At 39.7% G+C, this 27,486-nt stretch overlaps 2 protein-coding genes across 7 annotated transcripts in view; one reads left to right on the top strand and one right to left on the bottom strand.

The window, feature by feature from the left end:
• Positions 1-227: 227 nt before the first annotated feature.
• Positions 228-24,187, bottom strand: gpr1 (G protein-coupled receptor 1). 2 transcript variants are annotated; one of them, XM_036139344.1, is made up of 2 exons: positions 24,169-24,187; positions 228-2,986 (listed from the first exon to the last, which is right to left on the bottom strand). In XM_036139344.1, exon 2 carries the CDS (start codon positions 2,949-2,951, stop codon positions 1,875-1,877), a length of 1,077 nt encoding a protein of 358 aa, XP_035995237.1. In that variant the 5' UTR covers positions 2,952-2,986; positions 24,169-24,187; the 3' UTR covers positions 228-1,874. The 2 variants fall into 2 exon arrangements, with proteins under 2 accessions (XP_035995237.1, XP_012726676.2); XM_012871222.3 differs by lacking the exon at positions 24,169-24,187 and adding an exon at positions 8,433-8,800.
• LOC105932016 (disintegrin and metalloproteinase domain-containing protein 23) overlaps positions 14,012-27,486 on the top strand; it is a 38,422-nt gene continuing 24,947 nt past the window's right edge. For 4 of the 5 annotated variants that reach the window (XM_036139341.1, XM_036139340.1, XM_036139343.1 and 1 more), the window contains exons 1-6: positions 14,014-14,368; positions 14,933-15,147; positions 15,451-15,527; positions 24,397-24,460; positions 25,456-25,538; positions 25,664-25,727. In XM_036139341.1, the coding sequence (XP_035995234.1) occupies positions 14,293-14,368; positions 14,933-15,147; positions 15,451-15,527; positions 24,397-24,460; positions 25,456-25,538; positions 25,664-25,727 (579 nt within the window). In that variant the 5' untranslated portion in view covers positions 14,014-14,292. Of the gene's footprint in view, positions 14,369-14,932; positions 15,148-15,450; positions 15,528-24,396; positions 24,461-25,455; positions 25,539-25,663; positions 25,728-27,486 lie in introns of all 5 variants that reach the window. The other variant, XM_036139339.1, reaches the window with a different exon arrangement.

Below are 27,486 nucleotides of genomic sequence, written 5' to 3'. Positions count from 1 at the left end.
TAACCTCACGGGTGGGGAAAAAAACAGGAAACTGCTCAATTTTAAAGAGACCCTGAAAAAAAAAATGCACATCTGGATTTGTGCCTTACTCAGGCACGCTTTCCAGCCACGTGTTAACAGCCCCGGGATAATGCAGTCTGAGCATGCATGAAGGCATGAAGGCATCAAGCAACACTCCTTCCTGCGTAAACAAAACAAACTGAAGCTGAAATGAATCACGACACAACTCAGAAGTACACGTTTATTAAGACATCTAAGGTTTACTTTAAATATGTTTGCTTACATTTTTTTTTTTTTTATGTAGCCCTTTGCGTAAAAATGTGAAACATACAGCAGACGTCTAGATGAGGTCATACAATACTAGCGGTCAGAGTGAACCTGAACAAAAGGGCTTTGCAAAAATAATCAAATGCGTTCAACTTTTTCATTTTTTCCCCCAATGCTTTGACAAACCTCATTGTATTTTATTAGTGTTAAACATTTTTCTGGTGCACGAAGTAGTGCATGATTGCGATGACAAATGGAAATGATAGACGCCTCCACAAACAGAAATCGGGGGTGTATTTGCAGCCATGCAGAGGAAACGGAAACCATGCGCAAGATGGTGCTCTGAAGTTTAACATTTTTAGCCAACGTGCAAAGGGCTGTGGGCGGTAACGGTAACATATTGCGCCGGTAGTACACTGTTGTGGAGCTGGTCAAGATTTATTCTGACTGTGTTTGAATTATTTTGCATGGAAGAATAGGAAAAATGATCCGTCTCAAATATTTCAGTCTCTCCCAATACCTCAAGGCTGTAGTTGTGGCAAAAACGTGATTCACCTGCTCACTTTTGGCCCTTCCTACTGGCTCTCTAGGCTTACACAGCATAGAAATGAACAGTTTTTAAATACAAGGGTATAAGAAAAACTGTTATTTCAGACTTTTTTTTTTTTATAGGGGCTAGGGGTTACACCCAAATCTGTATTTAATTTTCATAGCATGACTAACAGAACAAAAAGTTGTTGTTTTTTCTAATTAGCCCTCAAACCACATGTTTCTCTTCTGTGAATTTTCCATGATTATGAAACTAATAAAACTTAGGAAATGAAGGTAATTAAGTATCTTTTTGTAATTGTTTAGGGTTTTTGTTGTTGTTGTCCTGAAACTGAAACAATAAACATAATATTTCGCTGTAAAAACAAAGCTAATTTAGTTTGGTAAGTATTGATACAATTTAACAAGACATCGTTTTTTAAAGGATCAGAAAATGTATTTAGTAGAAGCAAGAGGTGAAAATGGCCCTTAGGCTGTTGACACCTGGTCCATCACATAACACCCCACTAAGTTCATGGAGGTTTGTGGTTGAAAAGTAAAAAAGTTCAAGGCAATGCAATGCTTCATTGCAAACTACAATCAAAAATTCGCCATTTATGTCATCCTATAAAGAATAAATGTTACCTGTTTATGAATAACTAGGCTGATACAAATGCTCCAAGCTTTGGAAACGTGTTGATCAAGATCAATGGAAATCAATGACAGACACATAGGTTTTTCTTTCAGTAGGAAGTCTAGATATAGATACTCTAGCATAAGTCAAAGCAGCCAACTTTTTGCAGTAAATAGACAATTAACTGGATTAATTGTGCAACCATTATATGCAAATCATTCAAATAATTACAGCTGTGAATCTGGCTTCCTACTGGGCCAAAAACAACAACAAAAAAATCAGCGGGAAGGGTATTACTTCATATGCATGTTGAGTACAGTTCAGTTTTTCCACAGATGTCAATTTTTAGTTGACGTCGGTGTAACTGTGTGTAAAAAATGAAGCAAAATGCGAAGAATCTAAACACCAAGGCTGGAAAGAACATCAGCGATAAGCCACCCGTCTCTTATAGGTGCGACGACACCGTGGACTCGTCTGGGAAGCCGTCCTGAGGGGCGTCGTGCACAGTCTCTACGTCCGTGGCGGAGATGGACTGGCTCAGCTCCCTCAGCGAGCTCTTGGATAGGTTCAGACACGCGACCTTGAGGATGTGGCGCACCTTCTTGCTGAGCAGCACGTACAGCAGCGGGTTAATGCAGCTGTTGAAAAAGCCTAAGCTGGTGGCGAGCGGGAAGCCGGCTCTCAAAACGACGTGCAGGGAAATCGAGGAATGCACGAACAACTCCATCAGACTGAAGATATGAAAAGGGGCCCAGCAGAAAAAGAAGGCGAGGATGACGGCCGTGACTGTTTTTGAGAAGCTCGAAACGCGAACGAATCCCTGGGATTGTTTCATCTGTATCGCCAGGAGGATGCCCGTCACGCTTATGGCGGTGAGCGGCAAAAGAAAGCCCACGGTGGTACGGATGGACACCAACGCGGCGTGTATCGCAGCGGCCGTGTGCCTGTCTGTCATGTGGTAGTTCATGTAGCACACCACCTTACTGCCGAAGCGCATGGTGTCTCGGAAGATCAGCGCATGGCAGCTCAGCAGGGCGGCAGCCAGCCAAACGAGGCCGCACACCAGCCAGGCTCTATCTACCGTGCGGTACCTCTGACACCAGTTCAGGTGCACCACAGAGACGTATCTGTCCACGCTGAGCACCGTGAGAAAGAGGACACTGGCGTACATGTTCATCACGGAAACAAAGGAATTCATCTTACACATGGTCAGACCAAAGTTCCAGTGGAAATCCCTCAAAATGTAGTCGATGTATAAGGGCAGAAAGAGCACAAACACGAAGTCGGCCACGGCCAGATTGAGCAACCACACACTGTTGATGGTCCTTTTGCTCTTGAACCCCGTCACCCAAATGACGGCTCCGTTTCCGATCAAACCGAGAACGATGCAGAAGATGTAGACCACCACAGAGATGATGTGGATGGCCTCGGTCTGGCTGTGATCCACTTTAAGGTCCTCCACATCGCCGTACTCCTCGTACTCGTAGGTGTAGTTTGCATAGTCTTCAGTGGAATTGTCCATCGCTTCAAGGATAAGATCTCTACGCTGAAGTTGATCTGTTGGAAGGTAAAAAAAAAAAACTGATAAAGTCAAGTTCCATACAAGCATAAAAACCTAACTTCATATTCATCTTATAACATGTTCTCTGGTGTGCATCATTTCGCCCATTTGCAGTTCTGGTCATTGCATATCAGACTGGTTCAACACATTTCATACCAGGTTTGCATGTCATACCCGCTTTGAGGACATGATGAATTCAAATAGTTTTCTACATTCTACTTCTACACAGTGGAGCAGGAGTTAGGAAGTTCATCCTGCAATCAACAGGTGGCCAGTTAAATCCCCTGCTCTGACCGTCTCAGTCCTTGTGTCCTCGGGGCACTTTACCCATAATGTAAATATATGTTTTTGTACATTGTTATTTATATATTTAGAAATGTTAAACATATATATTTAAATGAATAAAATGCAAAATATTTCAGCACATAACTTTCTCAGTACTTGATATTTTTAGAACATAACATAAAAGTATATGGCATTTGACATTTTAAAAGTCTTAAGCCCCCTCTGAACATGAGAAAATCCGATGCTGCAGCGCACATATTCCCTAGTTACTGGGGGGAAATAGGGAGTACCAATATGGCGGCTGGTGGCTTCACAGCGACTCGTTCAAACAGACGGTGATTAGCACTCCAGTGTATAATATAGCTCAGTGGGCAGGACAGATTGGCCAGCGTGAGGCAGCGGAGCTGGGAGCTGCGAGAGGAAAAGTAGGGCAGAGTGAGGGTACGTTATGTGGATCATGTAACCAGCCACGGTAGATCTAAATTATTATTCTTTTGGACATGCACCATGCACACACACACCAACAAACACGCACACATAAAAAAAAAAAAAAAAAAAAAAAAAAAAAAAAAAAAAAAAAAAAAAAAAAGAAATGACAAAAGGGCACTTTGGGCACCAAGGGCAAAGGGGCAGGTGCTCAAGCCCCCTCCGCCCCCCCCTCTGCACGTCCCTGACCCACATTGCCTGCTGGCGGCGGTCAGACGGCCCGGTGGCGCCGATTCTACTGACATTGCTCACCGCTGTCAGGGTGTGAATGTGTGTATGAGTGGGTGAAATACTGATTGTAGTGTAAAGTGCTTTGGGGTAGTCATTTTACCTTTTTGTCATAGTGTACGCTTACAGCTTTGGTCATTTCGTACCCAACTTTTTCAGGTACTCAAAGGGAGCCAATACCAGCTGGAAGAAAGTTTTGTTGCTGGTTTGACAACTAGCCAATTAAATATAATTTTTTTTTTTATTCTGTAAGGAGATGTGGTTATGGGACTCTAATAAGCAATTTCTACCAAAGGTCAATTCACGCTCTCACTTTATTGTACTCTTGCAGTTGTGGTTGTTTTGTGTGAACAACCACAAAACAAGCATTACGAACATTAAATCCTACAAAGGTGGCATGTTTGGTAATGACCGTTCATCAGTGACCGTAATTTAATCCTTTTATGCAGCACGATCACCGCTGTAGAAACCTATTGAAAAGTGTCTTCCTGTATGAGTGAGTGTTGACTGTCTGCTTTAGCGTGTTTCTTCACACTCTATCCCCCACTTGGTTTCATGCGTAACTTCGCCTAAGGTTAGTTACCCTCGAGCCTTGTCCAGTTCCTGGATGTGTCTGCCTCTCTCTGACCCAAGCCTGTCGTCTGAATTTCGATCAAGCCTCGGCCATTTCTGCCTGGTGGTGATTAAGAGTTTGAAGCCCGAACACATCTGTGTGTAATAAACATATCAAACGCAACTCCATGTCTGGTTTGAATTTTCGGGTTTCCTCGCCTATCTTCTTTGACACAGATGGGTTTAGATCATATTTGTCTGACAGATAGCAGTTTGTCCATGCTAATGAAGTTAGTAGGAGAGCACCATAAGGTTCAGTGCTTGAGCCAAATGTGCTTACGTCATTTGACAACATTTTCAGAAAGCAGGGAACTCTTTTCCTGCTAAATTTAACAATAAATACTAAATTATTCAATCAGTTAGGTAGTCTACAGGCTTGTCTTGAAGACATAAGAACCTCGTCTCTCGTTTTTTTAGTCTAGACAAGGCAAGCTGACGGACTAAACAGTGGACCAACACTTCTGTTTAGTCTGTCACTTATTCTGGCTGGCATTAAAGTGGCCTCTGGTAATAAGGTAAAAAAGAAAACTTGGTGTTGTTTTTAGACATGACATGTCATTCAAATCCCATATTAAACAGGTTTGTAGGATGTTCTTCATTCACTTCTGCACACTTGCCAAAATTAAAACTATCCTGTCCCACGGAGATGCAGAAAAACAAGGTCATGCATTTCTTTTTACTTCTAGGCAGAACTATTATTCTTCATATTCAGGAAGTCAGCTAAAAGCCGTCAGCTTCTCCAAAACGATGCAGCAAGAGCCCTGATGAGAAATAAAAGGGGAATTTAATCAGCAGTTTCAGCTTCACTTCATGTACTCCCTCTCATATCCAGAATAGAATTGAAAATTCATCCTTTATATACAACTGGGTCGGAGCGGATATGTTTAGCTGTGTTTCTCCCTTAGATAAAGCCACTAAATTAGCTACTGCTGCAGTTAACCTTTTATACTATCTTTAACAAAGGAAGTACTTTTGGATCAGCGCTTCTGTGTTTCTACTGTATCTGCTCTGTCTTCTCAATAGCAAATGACTGCTCGCACTGAGCCTGGTTCTGCTGGAGGTTTCTTCCTGCTGAAACGGAGGTTTCTTTTCCACTGTCACCACATGCATATTCAGGGAGAGGGGAAATGTTATGCAGTCCACTGTTCCCACATGTTCATTCAGAGGGATTGCTGCAAAGTTCATGACTTAACGCAATCGGCTGGATTTCCTTAGGTATAGGAACGTTTTTGATAACTGGAAAAATAAATGAAACTTGGATGCAATGTTTCATAACTAGGATCAAATTTGAATGGATGCAACTGAATTTGAATCTGGCTGTAGATCAAATTGCCTATATTCTGTATATCTGTTTATAAGCTGGATCTGTTCCATCAGACGGCAAAGAGCTGAATGAGGGAGGGATGAGACAGGAACATGTAGAGAGAAGGGGCTAAAAAGTTAACTTGTACTGACAAGTAAAATCCTCACTGAGGTTATCATACTTCAAAAAGCAAAGTTAAAGCAAAATTTCCACAAATTCTACTTATAGTCCACGGTCATCTAGATGTTTTTAGGGGTATTTCATTAAAAATAACAGAAGCAAACAAGAATCAAAACTGTATTAAACAGGTATAGAGAGTAGCACATGTTTTTAGTTAATAATTGTACAATTGAATTGAATTATAGGCATGTAGGAAGGTGCAAAATGGTAAAACTGTGTGTTATTCTGCTGCTCTGGCTTCCTTCCTTCAACCCTCTTTGTTTTCAGTCGCTTCCAGTGATGAAGTTGGAGCTGGGTGTGTCAAAGCACATCATGTCAACAACCATTTCCATCAACAATGTGGAGAGACATGCAGTGAGATGCTGCCAGGATGAGGCACACATGGAAGAAAGTTGGATTTTATTTTATTTTATTTTTCTTATTTGTGGGGGAACACTGGAAGGAACTGCCAAACACAACACTGTTTATGTAATATTTCTAAATCAGGGACGGACGGAACGACATGTTTTTCCCTGTCTGTGTTCATCAAACACGTGATAACAAAAGAAATCTGTGTGCAAGCTCAGTGAAACTTAGCCATTTTGTATCACGATCAAGGTCGGAGTGGGCCTGATAAGATTTCGATTAGAGTTGTTGGAGAATTACAGACGCATTTTCATCTCCCTTTAGTTATATCTAGTTATTTAATAAAGGATGTGGTGAGTGCTTTTGTTTGTCGAAAGCTAAATTACATAGAAAAACAAAACAGCCACTTATGCGCATATTTTGTACACAGAAAAAAACAAGTTCAAACACCCAAACATGAAGATCAAGCAGCAAACAAGGTCACATTCTCACGGTTTCTTTTGCTGTGATTTAAAAAAAAAAAAGATTTATTACTCACGGATCTATTCACAAACAATTCCAGCGTGCATAAAATGTTTTCCCAGCTTAGACACAAGCAGTAGACTTTATGAAATTAGCTTTAAAATATGACCAGTGGCATCACTAGACAAAAAGCCAGAAGATCTGAATAACAAGTCATTTTGTCATCCATGTTGAAGAATAGCATAATGCACGTGATGCACAGGGAAACATGGTGGTGGCAGCATCATGCTGTGGGGGATGCTTTTCTTCAACAGGAGAAAGGCAAGCTGGTGAAATGGCAACCTTTCCTATAGTTGCCTGGTTTTATCTCTCTACTCCAAACATATGAAAAAAGCAAGACTGAACGTTGAAATAGAAAGAAGGACATAACGCTTATGAAAAACTTTTTTTATCTAACTTTTCAGATGAACTTGTCGTCTAAATAATTTTCTTTCTTCTTCATAATGACATCTTATGGTGAAAAACTCCCAATTAGAGCTGAAATAAACATTTGAGCTACTTTATGACATCCAGGTTTGATATTCCATCTTTTCATAATTGTTTTGTCTGTCCATCAAGTTTTTCTGATGAGCGATTGGGCTTACTTGTAATCTTTGGAAGCGGTTGAAATTTGATTTGGGAGGAATTATCCCGGACCATGTGTCCCAGCATAACTGGCCTGGCGACGCCTATTATTAGCTCTCTGAAGAAAAAAAAATCACTTTCAAGCTGTTTTCCTGTATGTGCAACTGGTGCTTTTGTCAACTTATCAACAACCGCACAGTTTGCTTGCACCACAGGCCGGCCCTGCCCAGTGACCTCCCAATAGGAAAAAATTATTTCAGAAGTTTCAGAAGCCAAAACTAAGTAATTAATATACAAATTACACTTATATGCAAACATATAAGTGTAATTTTATGAAAACATATCCAAAATATAACTTCTTAGTACTAATGAATAAATAAATATAACAAAAATACTTTAAATACTTACTCTTAAATATGCCCATATTTTTTTTTTAAATGTCTTAAATTATTTTTAGTAAGGCCTTGAATTTGCATGCTTGTTCATTTATTGCTTCTTTATGTTTATTTTTTTTTTCATTCATAATTTGTTTACTTTAGGTATTTTGCGCAGGACTGAAGTTAGTAGATGCCCTGCTAAACGTTTGAAACATAAACAATTAGCTAACTAACATTAAAACGACAACAATAGAAGTATAAATAAATGAATGCTTTATAAAGAACATTGGATAATTGTGATAAAGTTACCAAGCATGCACACTTGGTGAGAAATCGCCCCAAAAGAGAGAAAATGCAACACGGGGAAAGCATGTTTCTGGGGGGGAAAAAAATCACTAATTTAAAGCCTAATATTCAGCTTTGCAGTATAAAGTAAGTCTTTAGTAGCCTACAGTCAGATCTACATAGCTAGACAACTGTCTGCATACTAATAGGAGTGTTTTTCTGTGGGATTTCAGGCGGAGAGTTGGCATCACTTACCTAAGAAAAAATGCAGATTTTCGCCTTTTTTCAGGCTGTTTTGGAATCAGATCTCCAGCAGCTGTCTCCGACTCTCTCTGTCTCTCTTTCAAGCCTTTTCTTGAGCAGAGCCTCGTCTGGGACGTCTTTCTGTCGACTTCACAGACTGCCTTTCGTCCGTATGTGTGAAGTATTGTGGGGGAGCCCCTCCAGACCAAAGCTTGGCGCTGCGTACAGAGGGGACTGTGATGGGCTGTGAGTGCGCCTCCCCTCCCGCCCTACTGGCTGACGCGTCCAGAGTGTATATAGAAAGAAAAAAAAAAAACACACACAACAGGGACTTCAGACAGTAGAGAAATTATTGGTCAGCCGCACGGAATGCAGGCGGCTTTCCCCCTTCAAGGCTGTGGCCTCATTTTTTTCTCTACAGCTGCTGCGCACAGACGCACGCCTTTCCACGCATGGAGAGCTTTGACAAGTCATCTTTTGCTGTTGCTCTCGTCTCCTAGAGCGCGTCAGTCAATTGTGTATCGACCGCTGCCAATTTATCCCGCTTCATGTCTTATTTTAATGTCTGCTCCTTCCGAAAGCCCTAATAAGATAACACATTTGCGACAGAACAGCTTTAATTATGTTGGTCGTTATTCTTTTGTCTGCATTGACTCAACCCGCCCTCACATGTGGCGCTATTTACTGCTCGCCTTATTGATTTAAGATGTTTTTGTTATGCTAAATGTTTCATTTTTGTGTATGTATAATGTATATTTTTGAATGTGATTTCATTTATTGAGGTATAAAACAGCCAAACATGCCTGGCCCTATCCTTTTAATTTATGCATAGATTTTTTTTTTTACTTTTAAGAAAGATGAGTTGCACACTTAGGAATGATAGCACACAAATGTAACATGTCTGACCACATTAAGTGTGCAAAAAGATCTGAAAAAGGCAACACATTGTGCCCAGAAACTCTAGACTAGATGAGAAATAAACTCACTGAGTTCCATCGGTCTGACTTTGGGTCTCTAGAGAACCACAGAGTGTGAGCCATAATCCACAAAACGGAGGAAACATGGATTAGGAGAGAGGCAGGCCCGCGTACCAAAATTACTCAATTCGCACGTTGATGATTCATGCAGGAGGTCGCAAACGATCCCAGAACAACATCTGAAGCACAGAAGGTCCAACTTGCCTCAGTTGAAGTTGGTGTTCATTAGCAAACATTAAGAAAGAGAGGGGCAAAAAATGGCATCCATGGAAAAGCTGCAGGGACACAGCAAATTGGAGCAAATTGGTTTGTTAGGATGGTCCAGTCAAAGTCCAGACCCTTAATCTGATGGAGGCCAGACTTGAAAATGTCTTAACACATGCTTTCTATCCAGTGTGCCTGAGCTTCAGATATTTTGCAGAAGAGGGTTATCAAAAAAATGTCGGTCGTTAGATGCCCACCAAACCACTTGCAGCTGTAACAGCGGCTGGTTCTACTCAGCAATGTCTCAGAAGGCTGATTACAAACGCACGCACTTTTCAGATTTCCTTGTTGTTTTTTTTCAGATGAAAACCATATTTATTTGTCCTTCACCCTCACAGTTATGCACCACCTTATCCAGATCCATCATATAAAATCCTTCTAAAAATGCTTTGGTTGTGATGTGATGGGGAAAATGAAGGTGAGATATGAACATTTCTGCTAGTTTGCGCATTTGTCTGCAAAATGAGCATATGGCAGCTGCTGCGTCACAAACTGGGCTGAATTTAGATTTGAATGTTTTAGAAAATTAGAAAAAAGGAAACATGCACAAGGCAAAAGTTATTTGTACAGCACCTACATTTGTCACAGAGCCATTGTGCATCTGTTTAACGACCTTCATTAAACCCTTGGTGCACACCCAAACTCCAGCTTCCAAACAAGCTGAGATAACGATGATGAGGGGTCATTTTCTCCAGAGAGACACTACACAACAGATTTCACAAACTGATGCGGCATCGTACGTCATATGAAGAGATTCTGTGTCGTTTTTGTGGTGGATCTGCGGCGGCTTGTAAGATTTCTGCACAGCTGAAGCACCACAGTGGTCAAAGAGTAAAAGAGTAAAATGTGTGTTTAAAAAATGTGGCCGTTTCCCTCAGGGGTGTGTGTTTTTCTGCTCGCCTTTTTAAAATAGCTTAAAAATGGTTTCTGGTTACACTTTCTTGGTCAGATTAGACAGATTGATTTCATCGTGGCTGGTGATATAATCTCTTTTGAAGTTTAGCAGAGCAGTGAAATGTGTTTTATTTTGCTCCCATTCCAAGCTTCCAAGATAAAGATTCCTCTTTTCAGCTTCCGCTGCAAAAAATGTTGCCCAAACATTTCCAGATTCCCTCAATCTGGAAGTTCAGCGCTAAGAAACAACCAGGTTCGTGTCAAGCCTTTTATAAAGGACCCGGGATCCGTCTGCACAGTCCTTTAGGTTGGAAAGCCACTCCAGCTTTAATGAACAGCTCGGAACGTCTTGATGAAGAGCCTCACTTGTCTTTAAAGAGATGTTCACTTGCTCCCATATCCTTGAGAGGATTGTGAGATTTTCTTTTTCTTTTCATGATGACCACATGGAGGAAACATGCAAACATGCATCTGGACACAATTCACAGGCTCAAAAACCAACAAAGTCCAGGTGCTTCCAGACAGAGTCTCTCATTCACCCCGAACTTTTAGACTGCTTTTCCACATTGCAGCTGCGCAGTTCACTTTATTTAACTTGGATTTGTTTCTTTACACAAATAGAAATCTGAATGACATGTAGTATTGCCACCACGGGTCCATTAAAAAATGTGTAGGAACTGCACATTTTTTTATCTTATTTCTACCAGATCGAATGGAGAGCGTCTGCAGACATGTATTTCTAAGTTTTGACACCAATCGTTGGTCAGATGTAGGGTCTGGGCTTTGATTAGGCCGTTCTAACACAAGCTTTGATATAAACTGATCCAGTGCAGCTTGGGCTGTTTGTCTGGGGCTGTTTGTCTTGCAGGAAGGGAAACCTCTGACCCAGCTGGCAAGTGTTTTTTTTTCGCCAACCACAGGTTTCCTTCCAGGAGCACCCTGTATTTAACCTAATCCATCTTCCTATCAGCGTCATCCTAACCTGACTCCCAGCAGCTGTTAAACTATGACTACTCCCAACAAAGTGGACAATTTTCCATTTTCGTGGTCTGTTGTTTTTGCAGCAATATAAAGCTAGGTTTGTACATTTTGAAATGATTTTACTCTGTTTAACATATCTTAGAACTAGACAGCTACTTATAATCACGTTTTTTTATGTTGTAAATCTGACCTCACTGTATTTTTTTATTTTTTTGTGATTATTACTATCTTAATGTGAATCTGCTCGCTTCCCTTTGCTTCCTTGTTTCTGATACACCTGAATTTTCCCTACTGAAGTGCAATAAACATTTTTATTCCATTTTCTGAATTCTGGCCAGCTTCTCCCCCTCTGCTGAAGAAAAGCATCTGCTTTTTCAATTTTTTAAAATTCCATCTGATAACCTGTGACTCAGGATGACCATCTTATTTTCTTGTGGGAGCTGTTACATTCCTCGGCTCCCTGTTGAATCTGTGGATTCTAATAACCAAGATTTAAATGAAAAACATTCCAAAGCCTGACTGCTTTCATTCACCCTCGTCTGAAGGTAATGTTTTTCCTCAGATTCAGGTATGTGAGGGTAAACATGTTGAAATGTTGCTCGGTGTCTTCATGTTGATAGGTTACGGTTGCTGGCTTAGTCTGGGCGGCATCTGACACATCTGGTAAGAAACGCTTCAATAATAATAATTCAATAATAACACATATACATTTACTTTAAGCAAAGTGTAGAACAGGCAGAAATTTGAAGATAATATTTGCAGTTTTCTAAGTTTGTGTGACTTCCTATCTTGCTGTCTGTAGTGGACGACTGGACCTCCTGCAGGAACAGATAGTTTCGTTCACACAGTTGTGTGATAACCTAGCTGGTTCTCTGCTTCAGTTTAGCTTGATTTGTCTCCTTTGAAGAGACATTTTCAATATTTGTTCATTATGTGTGTCCTTATTTTCTAAGAATATCTTCTTTCAGTAAAAACTACATTTAATAGTGAAAAATGGCAACCTGGCCCTAAAAAACTCTGGCCACAAACCTTCTGTGGGACCGGGATTGCGGCTCTGTGAAAGTAGCCACATATGGGCCACATAAATGACATTATTATTTTTTATTTATTGAAAATGCAAAAACAATTGTTTCTTTTATTTATTTATTTTTTTAACTGCTAGTCCATAAAGTAAATGTACAATATTTTAACAAAAGAAATAAAACATTCTGATTTCTGAAGAAAAATGGATCTGTAAATCATTGCTTTATATAGTTGGGTCAGCTTCTGCGAAAAAGTGATTTGAGATTTGTTGTCATATTTGCATTTAGATTAAAACTAAAGCAAAAATGTGGCTTTATAAAAGTTGAATTGTTTGTGCTTTTTTTGTTTTAAAAAAATTAATGTTTGTTTGCATCTTTTTTGAAGGGCATGACCTCAGTAAGAATGTTATTTTTTTAGTTTTTTACCTGCATCAACCAAACCACCAAATGTGTGCAATTATCGAGTTGTGGTCCACTGGCCATACAAAATTATTTAGAGGGATGCAAACGTGCCCCCGGCTGCACTTTGGACATCCCTGGCTTAAAGGCTAGCATAACATTTGTAAACACCTGAATAAAAAAAGAGGCCACAATATGGCGGACACTCTGACTCATTGTTTCTTTGGGGGCAACGATGCCTATCCAGCATCTACACTTATATTTACAGGATTTCAACACATAGCTATTTATTCAATGAGGCCATTTCATGACTTAGTAACATGTTTTCTGGTCTTTCCTATTTTGTAGAGCCTTTGTGTCACCTCTTTTTTTGTACTCCATGGAAACTGGAAAATTAAATGCTCCTAGACACTAACACAGGGTTTACCAACCTTTTTGAAACTGAGAGCTACTTCATTGGTTACTGTGTCATATGAAGGGCTGCCTGTACTGACCTTTGAACTAGAAGAATTAGAGCTCACCTTAACATTATGTAATGTAAACCTATTTTTAATGCTTTTGTTCTTTTTAAATCTAAATGCAAGTATGATTAAAAAGGAAGAGAAACCAAATAAAATAACATTTTACAAGCAGCTCACTGGAGGGTTGTGCTATTTTTTTTAACAGACTTGAGGGCACCACATGTGGTCCTTGGGGGCAACCTGGTGCCCACGGACACCATGTTGGTGACCCCTCCACTAGGTTTAGAAATTAAAGTGTAGATTTCCAAAATGCTTCTTATTTTATTCAGCTCGTCTTTTTTTTTTTTTTTTTTTTTTTAAAGCTATAGTTCCCCCCTGCATTTAAGAACTATATATTATATTATATTATTATTATTATTATTATTATTATTATTATTATTATTATTATTATTATTATTATTATATTTTTATTTTTTTTATTACCGGTTTTTAATTCTGTTCCCCTAACTCCAGTCCTGTGTTTGCGTGCGTCTGTCCGTCAGCATGAAGGACATCGCTGAACTCATTGAGGAGGAGTCTGCCGCTGCCGCTGCTCGCCTTCCAGCATATCAACCCACAGTGTGCATCTGCCTGGCCACCGCCTTCTTTCGGCTCCCTCCTCCCCCTCCCCTTGTTCGTCCTCCTCAGCCACTACTGCAGCAGAGCCCGGTGTCTCCTGGATGGATCCGTGAAGAAAGACCCCCCCACACACACACACACTCACATCCCCTTCCGCACGGCCTGTCCCCTCCCGCGCCGCGACGATGGGCCCCCAGCGATTAACAGCGTCGTTGTGATGATGATATTGGGTTATTTCAGCAATCAAATATGAATCATGCATTTGATATTTCTCGCCACTTCGCTCGTCTGCGTCCTGTCGCCTTGGCTCCATCCATCACTGGCTTCATCCGGTGCGTATTGCAACAGCCCGCCGCTGTTTTTTTTTTTTTTAAAGGTTTTTATTTTATTTTTATTTAATGTTTCACGCTCATCTCCTTGGACACGCCCTGTAATTTTTATGTTTGGAGAAAATTGTGCTTCATGGCGCACCGTGTGCTCGTTTATTCCTCCCCCAGAAAAGAAAGAAAGAAAAAAAAAATAAAATCACGGGAAATTATTCTGTTTGATATGCAGCGTCTCCAACGTGATGGTGCATGAAAAACAGCATGACTACAGCATCTTTTGTTCAGACACACACACACACATAAGAAAAAGCATCCCGCTCTGTATTATGTTTGGTTTCTACATAAGAATTATCAGTGAAAGGGTGTATTTTTTAAACACAATCATTCTGTTAGAATAAACCTTTCATTTTGGCTTTAAGACTATAAAAAAAACGAGTGTGTTTAAAACCACGATATTTAACTGTGAACCGACAGAGCCGAGCTATTCCGTGAATAATGTAAAGCTTTCCTCAGAGGATGGAGGCTTTGTGCTTTGGATCAGTCAGATCTGTTATTTCTGTGAAAACCCAGCTACCCAAGAAGTAGAGGACAAGGTTGAGAGGGACGCAGTGTCAGCACTGCTGAAGCAACAGGCGACTGCAGCACCTGCCACAGACAACACAACACATCATGCAGCAGAGCATGCCATCACCTACCCCTCACGGCTGATCTACTACCTGAACGAGGACACCGAGAGCACCCACCATGACCTCAACACCCGGGCCAAGAACCAGGCCGCTGACCAGGTAAGCCCACTCTGAGATGGGGACGGGTTGTAAAAGAAGCAAGGATTTGAGGTTTTATTAGTCTAGTTTCGTCCCTTTTGTTCAATCTGTATTTAGCCGCACCAATCAAACTCATCATCATGCATTGTGCCTCCCTAATCTTAAAGAAAAGTTGATAAAAAGGGTTAAGATTAGGATCCTGGGTCTAAATTTCCTTTTGGTGTAATAAAAAATTATTGAATGAAATCACATTGACTGCTTTGGATGTTAAGATTAATATTTTTTTTATAAATCTACAGCCCTTATATTTTGTGTCATCTACAGACTGTCCACCTCGCCCAAGCCAGTTTCCAGTTGGAGGCATTTGGGTCCAGATTTGTTCTGGATCTGACGTTGAACAAGTAAGAGCAAGTAACTCCTTTTGTTGAACAACATTTAAATTTGTGTGTGCGCGATGATTTCTGTTAGGAGGAACTTGACTCAATGTTAAAGTGATGCCTCAGATATTTTGAGTAGATCTCTGGGAAATTACTATCAGTGATGGTTCGCTTACCTGTCGTGAAAGGACTCAGCCTCAGGTTAACTGGTGTCATTGCCAATCCAAACCCATATTTCATACCTGCACACAGTGGTGGTTCTGGCATTAATGGCACCCTGGGTGAGTTTCTCCTTCTGCCACCCCCCCAATCCATGCAGGGATTTATCTGAGATTCTAAGGTCGGCTGAAATGCAGTGCAGTTTTGTGTAAAGCTTGCGATATAAGCTACGTTCACACGGCAGGCAAATGCAACCCAAATCTGAATTGTTTTTTGCCCATATGCAACCCATATGCGACTTTATTATGGTTCCACGCTGATCTTTTCACCCACCAAGAAATCCGATTTGTGCCTTTCCATATGTGGTTCTGAATCGGGTGCGTATCGAATACATAGTTCTCACATTATGTGACATATCTGGGATTAACGTTGCATATTTGTTGCTAACCGCCATGTTGGTTGGCAAAATCGTTTTAGAAACGGCTGAGCAAGCTTGACAACCGTTGAGTATTTATATAGCTATATATATATATATATATACATATATTTTTTTTTTACAAATCTTGCAATGGTTATTTCATGTTGGATGAAAGGATGCTCCAACCGTGCAAGACGGTTCAGCATAGCACAGTTTTCACTACATCCCAAAAATCGGAAATTAACGAAAGGACCACAAACGGAGGGTTTTGATCGCTGAATGTTGGCGGGTCTGGCTTGGAAAACATTGACTGCAAGGATCAATCATCAAAAACGGCAAGAATATACTCTGATCAATTTTTATTCCTGTAAAGAAAACCAATAATCAATCCTTTTGTTAAACAGTGTCAGCAGTTAACTATATGTGTGCTGGAACTGTTCCGTCCATGATTTAGTACATCTCTGCTGTGTGTATCTGTAAGCTAGGAGGGGCATGTACATGTATGTCGTTGTAATTACTCTTTCTCTGCCAGTTAAGAGTATACGGATGTCCTTTACAAGGCCGTTAAACACTGATTGTCTGCGTACATGGATTTTAGGCCATGAAGGTCCTCCACTGTGTAGGCACTCGTCGTGTTCATGAACTAATTAACTATGTCGTTCTTTACCTTATTCGGCTCAATCACGACAGCAGCGATTTTGTGGATGTAGCTTATCTTGGACATGGGTCAAGAGTATCAATATGCTTTCTTTGTGTTTGTCTGGAAGCCACGATGATTGTTCTGCTTGCCTACCAACATGGCGGATTAAAGGCTTGGATCACTTCTGTTTCAGACATGTGGGAACTATGTATAGTTTTAATTTCATTCCGACTTTTACGTCACAGTCCTGGCTCCCACTACACATCCACACAGACTTCTTTGCAGCAGAAGCAGTCATGGCACCACGAGAGGCCATTGTTAATAGCTGTGCTGCTTTTTTCATACCTTTCTTTGTCTTGCTATGATTCGGTCTTAATATTGTTTGCTCCCATTGCTTGAGAACTCCATAATATCATAGAGACACCACGATCCACTCTTAATTTTTTTTCCAAATCAAGCTTTATTGAACACTTCTAGTAACAATTAACCTGCATCTTTTATTAATTAGGTAAACAGTGTGTTGCTGTGTGACGTCTACTTTCTCCTTCTGCACATTCGAGTCGCTTTGGGGCCGACCTGCATGTGCAGACAGAAGTCTAATAGCTGTTGAAACTAATTAGTATCACAAAGAACCATGCAAAAGAAAAAAAAATCGGATTTCAGCAACAACAAAATAATTTGAAATTAAGCATCAAGAACTGCAGTGTGAACGTTGCTATAGTCAGTATTCAAAGCATCTGCAACAGGCTCCAACTCCCCATTGACTGCATACTCATAAAAGCAATAAAACTTGTTAAAGGTGCAACTGACAGAAAAGTGGTGCTTTTTAATCTTTTGTGTGTTATCCCCTTCTTTTTATTGCCGCCCTGGGTAACTGCAAATGTGACCCATACCAGAAACTGCCACTGCCTGCACAAAGTCAATTCATAATGTCCTGCTTGTATTTCACACCTGTAATCAAACCATTTTCCATCCATGTCTTTGAACCATTACCTGAACAATTATTATTTACTGTGGTCAGAGTCTCATAGTCGTTAGTAAATTACAGCAGTAAACTTATAATCAGCTGATCATAAGATCCCTTGGTCGACTCCAAGAATGCTATCTATCTATCTATCTATCTATCTATCTATCTATCTATCTATCTATCTATCTATCTATCTATCTATCTATCTATCTATCTATCTATCTATCTATCTATCTATCTATCTATCTATCTATCTATCTATCTATCTATCTATCTATCTGTCTGTCTGTCTGTCTGTCTGTCTGTCTGTCTGTCTGTCTGTCTGTCTGTCTGTCTGTCTGTCTGTCTGTCTGTCTGTCTGTCTGTCTGTCTGTCTGTCTGTCTGTCTGTCTGTTTGTCTTGCTGTCTGTCTGTCTGTTTGTCTTGCTGTCTGTCTGTCTGTCTGTCTGTCTGTCTGTCTGTCTGTCTGTCTGTCTGTTTGTCTGAACGCCTGAAGCCTGACTGTTTTGATGTCTTCCAGTTAGTTTAAAGATCTTAAGTCCTAGAAAAGGAGAATGCACTTTGTCAAGTTTTTTTTAAAAAAAGCATTAGGAAGAAGAAGAAAAAAAATCCTTCATTCAGGCATGAAGTTCCCTATAACATACACGCCTAAATCAATGAATCACCAATAAAAAGCTGCATACAACAGTTTCAAAATGTGTGAAGGCTGTTGATATTATGAACCTGTTCTAAAGACATGGAGTAAAACAGAAAAAGGCAGTTCTTCCAGGATTGTGTTTTCAGCACAGGAACATTTAACAGGATTTAACATTTTTAAATTCGACTTGACATGATATCACAAACGTCTTTAAATAATAAACAAATTACTTACCAAAGATCTTGCAATAAACAGCGAGGTGTGCATTTTTATTATTATCATTCATTATTATTTTGCATAAAGATACTGGGCTATGAAATGTGAATTTCCAAACTTTTTTATGAGCGCACCAAAAGGAAAAAAGGAAAAAACCCTTCCTAACTCCGTTTTATGCATATTCTGGTCAATGGCATCACAAGAGAAGATGAAGATGATCGGCTGGTGTTTAGTACACATTACGGAGGACTAGCAGTTTTTGAGGATTTAAACACATATATTCTGCAGCATTTGAGTTACATTTAAGTTGCAAGAATTCCAGCCATATTTGTTTGGCCCGTAGGTGAAGCTCAAGCAAAAAAAGAACAACGATCATCTGCAGAGCTTTAACTTGTCGTCAATGTTTACAGTGGCCTGCTAATTGATCACCTGTTAGGTTGAGTTCCGTTGAAGCAGGACAATGTCTAAAACGCGCAGGCCTTTGGACACCACTGGCTAACGTGATTTCACCAAAAGCATGTGTAAATGGAGCATTTGTAATTTAATTAATTAATTAATTAGTGTATGAAGATTATATCTTATCGATTTCCAGTAAAGCAAACAGAGAAATGAAGGATGACGTATTTTAATGGGTGGGTGACAAACTATATCTAAAATGGGTTTGGCTGATGTTACAGAAAACTCTGTCTCTGTAACAATAAGTGCCGGGAAGAAAAACTGTGAAGTGCAGAATTCAGTGGTTTTCTGCAGCAGTATTAGAAATTTACCTGACTTTGTGTTTTTTTTTTGGAGGTCATACACTGAGGAGGAGTATAGATACAGATTTTTTTTATATCTTACAGAAGAATCCCTCTGAAATTGCAACATAGTGAACTCATTTTACAGCATATGTTGTGTGTCATCGAGGAAATTAAATAGAGATGCATGTGATCTTGATTATCAGTTTTTGGCGGGTGGATTATCTAGGAAATTACCTTTTTTTTATTTTTGTGTGAGAACAGCGGTTTGAGTTCTTCGTGCGGTGTAGTAGCTGCAACGGTTCTGAGCTAAATATAGGCTGGATCTGCAAACTGCTACTGTTTGCTGGTTTCTCTGCTCATCTCTTAGTGTACCTGGGACTGGAAGCTGGGGGGGAATTTAATTCAAACTTATTAGTTGAAGAGGAACAGGATGTTCCCCCCCCCCCCCCCTCGGGGGGTTTCAGGGTCCGCATATGTGAACCATTTGACTGTCTGGGATTTTGCTTTAGAGCGTCTCCTCCATTAGGAGACAGATTGCAGTGTTGCATGAACAGCATGGGAGCATTATGTGCTGCAGCAGGGCTTGAATTGATCCGCCGCCCCGGCGTGAGAACCTCCTGTAGTTCCCTGGACCTTCCTCTCTGGCTTTTCCCTGCTGCTGCATTGAAGCACTCTGTCTGTTCACTGAGGGACCTCTGAGCAGGATCCCCCCCCCCCCCCCCCCAAACCCCCCACTTATATCCTCTTTGCACAAATCAAGCAGACATGCTCCTCAAGGTGTCCACGTTCCTTTGCTCAATCCCTTCACGCTCTGCACACACGCTCTGCACACGCAAACACCAGGACACCGTGGCACGGCCCGCTCGTCTCAACCTGCTTCATCTGCCGAGCTAAAAATAGCCCCTTCACTGAGGAATACCTCGGAGATGCAGCTCCTGCCCTGACTTTTCCGCACGGAAAGTTGCAGTTCGTGCTCACACGCTGCTTAGCATCACTCAGACGTGTCACAGCCCTTCTTTTTTTTCTTTTTTTTTTTTTACATGCGGCACCCACACAACATGTCCACAGAGAGGAGAAGGGTGTTGTTGATTTGCAAGGTTAAATCCAGGAGGAAAGAGGAAAAAAAAAAAAGTGCAGTTATGGCAGAAACCGCAGTCTTTTTGAAGTCAGCTAACGGATCGAGTGTGTGTAACGGCGAGGGATGCTGACTCAGAAAGCAGCAACTGACAGCAGGGCTGCTGTGCTCAAGGTGAAATCTGGAGTCTGGCGATCATTTATCACATCGGATCTTGTTTGCGATTGAAATTCTTGTTTTCCTAGTTTTTGCTCCTGTCTCCATGAGGCTGTTGGGTACAGTGTTACGTGATTGTTTTCAGTATTCTGACTTTTTTTTTTGCCGTGTGTTTAGTAGGACAGAGTTAAATCATGAATCATACCCCCTCCACCCTTTTAAACTGGGAATGTTTGAGCAGCCTCTTGCTCAGGGGCCAAACAAAGCAGCCACAAAATCTGAGTCAGAGAAAACAGAAAACAAGTGCTTCTGCTGAGACTGAGTCACATCCTCCTAACTTAAAGGAACATGTAGGGCATTTTGAAGCGAGGTTCTCTCAAAAGGTTATAAGCGGCTAGTATCTTACTTGCAGTGGACATTTTATAGATGTCTTCATAGATAGATAGAAATCCCTTTATTGTCCCTGTTGTTAGTTGCCATCTCTGATAGTTTCAAATCTTTGTGTGATTTTTTATTTTTTTTTATTTTACACAATTAGTTAATGGCTCAACACACTCAATTAAATTTCCCCAGAAATCCACTCTTCTTGATTTATTTCTAACTAATGTGCCTCATAAATATTCAGATATTGGTATTTTAGCTAACGATACGAGTGACCATTGTGTTATAGCCACTATTAGATGAGCAAAACCCCCAAAATTAAGGGCACGCGTTATTTTAAAACGGGTTCATAAACGTTTTTTTGTGAGCAGGGTTTCCATCATGATTTATGGCATTTTGATTGGTCCAAAAGTGTACTTTTTAATGACGTGGAGTTGGCCTGGAAGTACTTCATGATGCTTTTAGTGATATATTGCAAATAAACATGCCCCACTGTCGTAAATTCAGAGTGAAGGGCAGAAATAATCCCTGGTTTCCCCTGAATTGTCCTCTCTCCTCAAAGTAAGGGAGGCTGCCTGGGCGAATGGCAGAACTTCTAAATCCCAGGATAACTGGTTGATATTCTGACAACTCAGAAATAGTTTTACTTTTCCTGTGAAGAAGGCCAAGTCTGATTTTTTTGTTGTTGTTGATAAAACTACTCATAATCTAAAGAATCCAAAGCATTTTTGGAAGGTGAGTAAAGTCTTTTAAATGAGATTGATGAACAATTGCCTGTTGGCATTAAGAAAGATTCACACACTAACTGATAAACTAGATATTCTTAATTATCTCAATGAGCACTTTGTCTCTTTAGGATCCTTATTTGAGTCGTATCCTAATCAATCAGAGAGGTTATTTTCAATCACCACCTGCTAATGCCAAGGGTCCAGGATTTGATCTGACTCCAGTTGACGTAGAGGAAGTCCATAGGGCTCTACAGCAGCTGGATCAAGGTAAACCTGCTGGCTCTGATAATCTTGAGCCCTTCTTTTTAAGGTCAGCTGCCAATTTTATAGCAGAACTTCTGTGTCATATTTTTCATTTAACAATTTCTGAAAATGAAATTCCGAGAATATGGAAGTCTGCATATGTTTTTCCCCTTGCTTAAAGGTGGTGATCCCTCAGTAGTTAATAACTATAGGCCGAAGTTATGTGTTCTTTCTAAACTTTTAGATAAGCGGGTTAGTGAACAACTTAATCACTTTTTGAATGCTCATGAGGTGCAAAACTCAGTCTGGTTTCCCTAAACAGCACAGTACGATAGCCACTGCTGTTAAAGTGGTCAATGGCATCACAGCAGCTCTAGATGGTCGTAAATACTGTGCAGCACTTTTTATAGACCTGTCAAAAACATTTGACACAGTCGACCACGCCATCCTGCTAGATAGACTTCACAAAACTGGTCTCTCTAATAAGGCAGTAAAGTCTCTAATTATTTGTCAGACAGAACACAGTGAGTCCAGGGTGCCGGGTCCTATTCCTCCTTCCTCCCTATTGTAAAGGGTGTACCTCAAGGATCCACACTGGGGCCACTGTTGTTTACAATATATGTAAATGATCTGTATGCTGATGACACAGTAATTTACAGTTCCTCTTTCTCAGCTTCAAAATCACTGGAAGTGTCACAGTCAGCTTTTGTCACTGTTCAGGTCTGGTTAACTCAGCTTAAGTTAGTGCTTAGTGTAGATAAATCAAAACCCATGCTTTTCTCTAATGGTAAATAGTTTCCTTCTAACCTTCCCAGGCTGTCAACTGTGCATGGGGTCGAAATTCAAATGGTCACATCTTATAAATATCTGGGTATTTTAATTGATGAGAATCTGTCTTTTAAACTGCACACCCATAAACTCACTTCGAAGTTGAAATTGGAATTGGGTTTCCCTTTTTTTTGGGAAATAAATCATGTTTTTCTTTGCTTTTAATGCATGCTCCACGTCAGTTTTTAAAGAAATTGGATGCTGTTTATCACTGTGCATTGCGGTTTGTCACTGGTTGTAGCTATAGTGTACATCATTGCTCGCTATCCGCAATTGCACATTTTCCATCTGTTTATGCTCGTAGGCTCTCCCACTCGCTGACCTTTATCTACAAATCTATTCTTGGACTTATACCTACATATTTATGTCTACAGATGTGTAGAAATTTTAACCGATATGGCCTGTGTTCTCAGTACTTCATCATAATGCAGATCACGAGAATCAGAACTGAACTGGGGAAAAAAAGCTTTTAGATACTCTGTCCCATCGACCTGGAATGATGCACAAAAGGACTTGAAATTGAGAACTCTTTTGTCCCTGGCAGAATTCAAGCCTTTTACAAATGACAGAGTACAAAGCATGATTGGATGTTGTGACTGCACTTTGTATACTGATAATTTTACTGTGTGTGCTTTAAATGTGTATTTAAGCTTCAATCTTGGCCAGGTCACTCTTGAAAAAGAGGTTTTAAATTCAATGAGTATTTTACCTGGTTAACTAAAGGAATATAATCTAAATCATACCCCCTCCACCCTTTTAAACTGGGAATGTTTGAGCAGCCTCTGAGTCACATCCTCCTAACTTAAAGGAACACATAGGGCTTTTGAAGTGAGGTTCTCTTAAAAGGTTATAAGCGGCTAGTATCTAACTTGCAGTGGACATTATATAGATGTCTTCATAGATGATAGAAATACCTTTATTGTCCCACAATGGGGAGATTTGGGTGTGACAGTGGCAAAAAACACGTAGACAGGAGACAGCAGGCATACACACTAGATTAAATGATATGAATAAAAAGCTAATTCAAAGTTATGCTGTAAAGCAGAAGAGAAAGAACTTATCAGAGAGGGAACATTAGAGTATGATTATTACCAGATAATACAGCATAATCAGTTAAAAATGCAATGTTCAGGTTAAAAATAGAAGACAGACAGCAGCCTATTTACAGACTGATATATAAAAAAACTACAATGTGCATGATTGTACAAACAAACCTTTTAGCTTCCCAGAGAAGCTAAAAGGTTTGTAAATGGACATTAGCATTTGAGAGATAAATTGAGATAAATTAAAAAGGACAGTTTCTTTGACTGATAAGGCTTTACATGTCCCGTCCCTAGTTCGTGTTCAATGCATAAATGCGGTGGACAGCCTCCTGCCTCTGTTTCCTGTTTAAATAATATATCGCTTCTGTGTAAATAGTCATCCAGCACAAACATTACAATACTTTAAAAGTTTATGAAATATCGTTTACACAAACCTTGATGGTTTTCTTTAGACTGGAGTTGTTTTGAGAATGGAGAAGTTCACTTTTGGTCTTGCTTGCGGCTCCAGGTCCCACTAATCTGCAATTATAATAAAATGAAGATTCAAAGACAGTTATATTCTACAAGAAAGATAACAACTGCTTCTAAACCATTAACTGAACCTTATTAAAATTAATGTATGAACCATCTGTTTTGCTAATTCAAGTATTTCTTTTGAACAGTGACCTACTGTCTTCGGATTACGTTGAGATCCACTATGAAAATGGAAAACCCGTCCTGTCGAAGGTAATCGTTTTCTTTCTTTGGCACTCTCTGATTCGGCTTGCAGACTTCTCTCTTTTCTGTGTGGTACAGACCGGAATGCGATGGGGAAATTTACCAATTTGGTTGGTATAAACCTAGAAAAACAGGTAGTGAAACAAGAGATGTAAAAAAACGTTAGTACTGATGAAAGCGTTCAGACAAACAGACAGACAGACAGACAGACAGACAGACAGACAGCAAGACAAACAGACAGACAGACAGACAGACAGACAGCAAGACAAACAGACAGACAGACAGACAGACAGACAGACAGACAGACAGACAGACAGACAGACAGACAGATAGATAGATAGATAGATAGATAGATAGATAGATAGATAGATAGATAGATAGATAGATAGATAGATAGATAGATAGATAGATAGATTGATTGATTGATTGATTGATTGATTGATTGATTTCAGGAATACAAGGAGGAAGTGGGAGAGAGTTCAGAGCTTGATTTCTGCTTCTGCTGATTCAGGTACAGAGCAGGGCTAGGCATACTGGAGCTGAATCAGCAGGGTTTCACTTCCCTGCAGCCTCCTGCTGGAGCTCTGGTCACATGATGAGGGAAGGGAAAAGCACTCTGCAGTGTCAGTGCAGGCTGAGAGATAAGTGCGAGAGAAGGTTACAAAAAAAATAATATATATATATATATATATATATATATATATATATATATATATATATATATATATATATATATATATTTTTTTTATATATGTATATACTGAAAGAAAGCAATATGACAAAGGGTGCCCAACCAGCTGAGTCTGAAACAGAGCTAGGCGCTGCCGTGTGGAGGATTACATTTACGTCCTAGCGAGCACCTGCAGCGATGCGCTGCAAAGAGGCCAAACTGACATCTGCAGCGCAAGCTGTTACGCTTTTAGACCTGTGTGAACATTGGAGAGACCTTATAGTGAAGCTGCTCTGTTTGGGTGATGCATTTGTACGGTGTTGTTTCTCCCTAGGGCGGGGAGCACTGCTACTACCACGGCCAGGTGAGGGGGAGCAGTAACTCCCATGTGGCCTTATCTACCTGCAACGGGTTGCAGTAAGTGAACAGCAGAGTTGTGTACTAAGAATACCTCATATGCATCAATATTGCTGCCCTCTCTCCACATTATGGACCGGCCGCTCTCTCTTACTGTTTTCCACTCTCTCTGTCCGCCCTGGCAGCGGGATGTTTGACGATGGAGTCCACTCGTACCTAATGGAGCCTTTACACCAGGCTCACTTAATTGTAAGTTATTGCATTTGCAGAGAATATGTCATGGAAATGTCTTTTAACGCACACTCATCACTCATTAAAGTTTTTAAAATTAAATATCTGGATATTCTAATATTGATAAAGGGACTCTTGTAAAGATGAGATGAATATAAGAGTTAAGGGATGTCTAGTAATAATTAATAACTGTATCCAATTTTTTCTTTTTTGAAGTTTGCTTATTATGATATTGAGGCATTGTTTAAGTTATCATTTAGAGTGTAATTATTTACTGGAGTCAAACCATAGCTTTATTAGAAGTTCCATTATTATGAGAATCAGCAGGATATCATTATAAGATGTAGAAAATGTGTTTTAAATACATAGAATCAGTCTTTTCTTTAATTAAAAGTCACAGTGGGCTTTCTGGTGTCACCACTGCTGTTGTTTTGTTACATTCATTTAAAGTCAGTTTTATCATTATTTTATTTATCAGATATGATAATATCTTATATTTTCATTAGTTTCCATTTTTTTATGCATTGTGGGCTCTTCTGAAGCACTTTGTGATTTCACAACTTGATATCCACAGTGATTTCATATCTTGAAATAAATAAATGAAACTTTACTTACATCCCTACTTTTCGAGGTAGTAGTTGTAAACAACCTTATAGCAGTACAATAAACAGTGTGACACTGTGTAGTTTTCACACTATAAGTAGTTTCGCCTTAAGAAACAGCTCCACAAAGGCTTTAATTGGATCACAGACATTTGCACTACTTCATCAAACAAGTCTGTGGAGCAATAAACATTAAATTGATATGGAGGGAAGTTATTTATTTTTGATTAGATAGAAACACAGAAGGAAAAAAACAGTCTAACTTATTTTTTTTATCTATTTATCTTACAACTTGTAGTCTACATACACATTAAAAACATTAAAAACAAATAACAAAGACAACAAAAACTGAAACAAAACAGCAAAGAGAAACTCTTAAAAGACTTGCATCCCAGTGTTTCCACAAAGATGACTGGTGGCGTAATGCACTGGCAGTAGGGTGTGACATCATTGCAACTTGATCCAGTAACTAAGAAATTCAATTTACTCTGCTTTTTGGTTTACATCTGTTTTTATTCTTTGCAGGGTGTGACACCATGCGCATTGTAAATTGTGTGCTCTTAAGGGGCGCTGCTTTTTGATTAGCTTTGTGCCTAAAGTGATTTAAGGTGCAGTGTACAGATAGCTTTTGTGTGATTGTTAAACAGCACAGACAGAAGCGCTCAGCCTGACAATATGCTATTCCCTTGGTCCATCAGTGCGCCTGACTAAAATTATTAGCTGACGGCACAAAAATGTATTATAGAACATTCAAATGAACAGAAAATAAACTTACCCACTGAGTTAAAAAGGCATTTTATGATTTATTACTTAGGTATTTCTTTATGTATACATTTTTAGGTTTTTCCACTTGTGTCTTTATGTCCAGGAGAGCCCCAAGAGTGCTTGATTCCTTCCACAGAATGCAGAGTTAAATACAAAACCTTTAATTTTGTAGTTAAATTATTGAAGAGTGAATTTACTTTCAAATACACTTCAAAGTTTTATGAATTTCAAATTTAAAAGATTTCAATAAAACATTTGTTTTACTTGACAAATGTTGTAATCATATGGAGGAAAATATTAACAAATTGGAAGTAAAATTAGCATGTTTTAGACATTAGACATGTTTTCTCCACTATTTACCACTTTTAATTTTTTATATAATATCAAACTGTTAAGGGTCACTGAAAACA

The sequence above is a fragment of the Fundulus heteroclitus genome, chromosome 7 (genome assembly GCF_011125445.2).
Source record: "Fundulus heteroclitus isolate FHET01 chromosome 7, MU-UCD_Fhet_4.1, whole genome shotgun sequence".
Taxonomy (NCBI): domain Eukaryota; kingdom Metazoa; phylum Chordata; class Actinopteri; order Cyprinodontiformes; family Fundulidae; genus Fundulus; species Fundulus heteroclitus.
This window is presented reverse-complemented; position numbering and strand designations above follow the sequence as displayed.

Bases quoted from the DNA above. Each gene is read 5' to 3' on its own strand.
- gpr1 (XM_036139344.1), bottom strand. From the start codon at position 2,951: ATGGACAATTCCACTGAAGACTATGCAAACTACACCTACGAGTACGAG.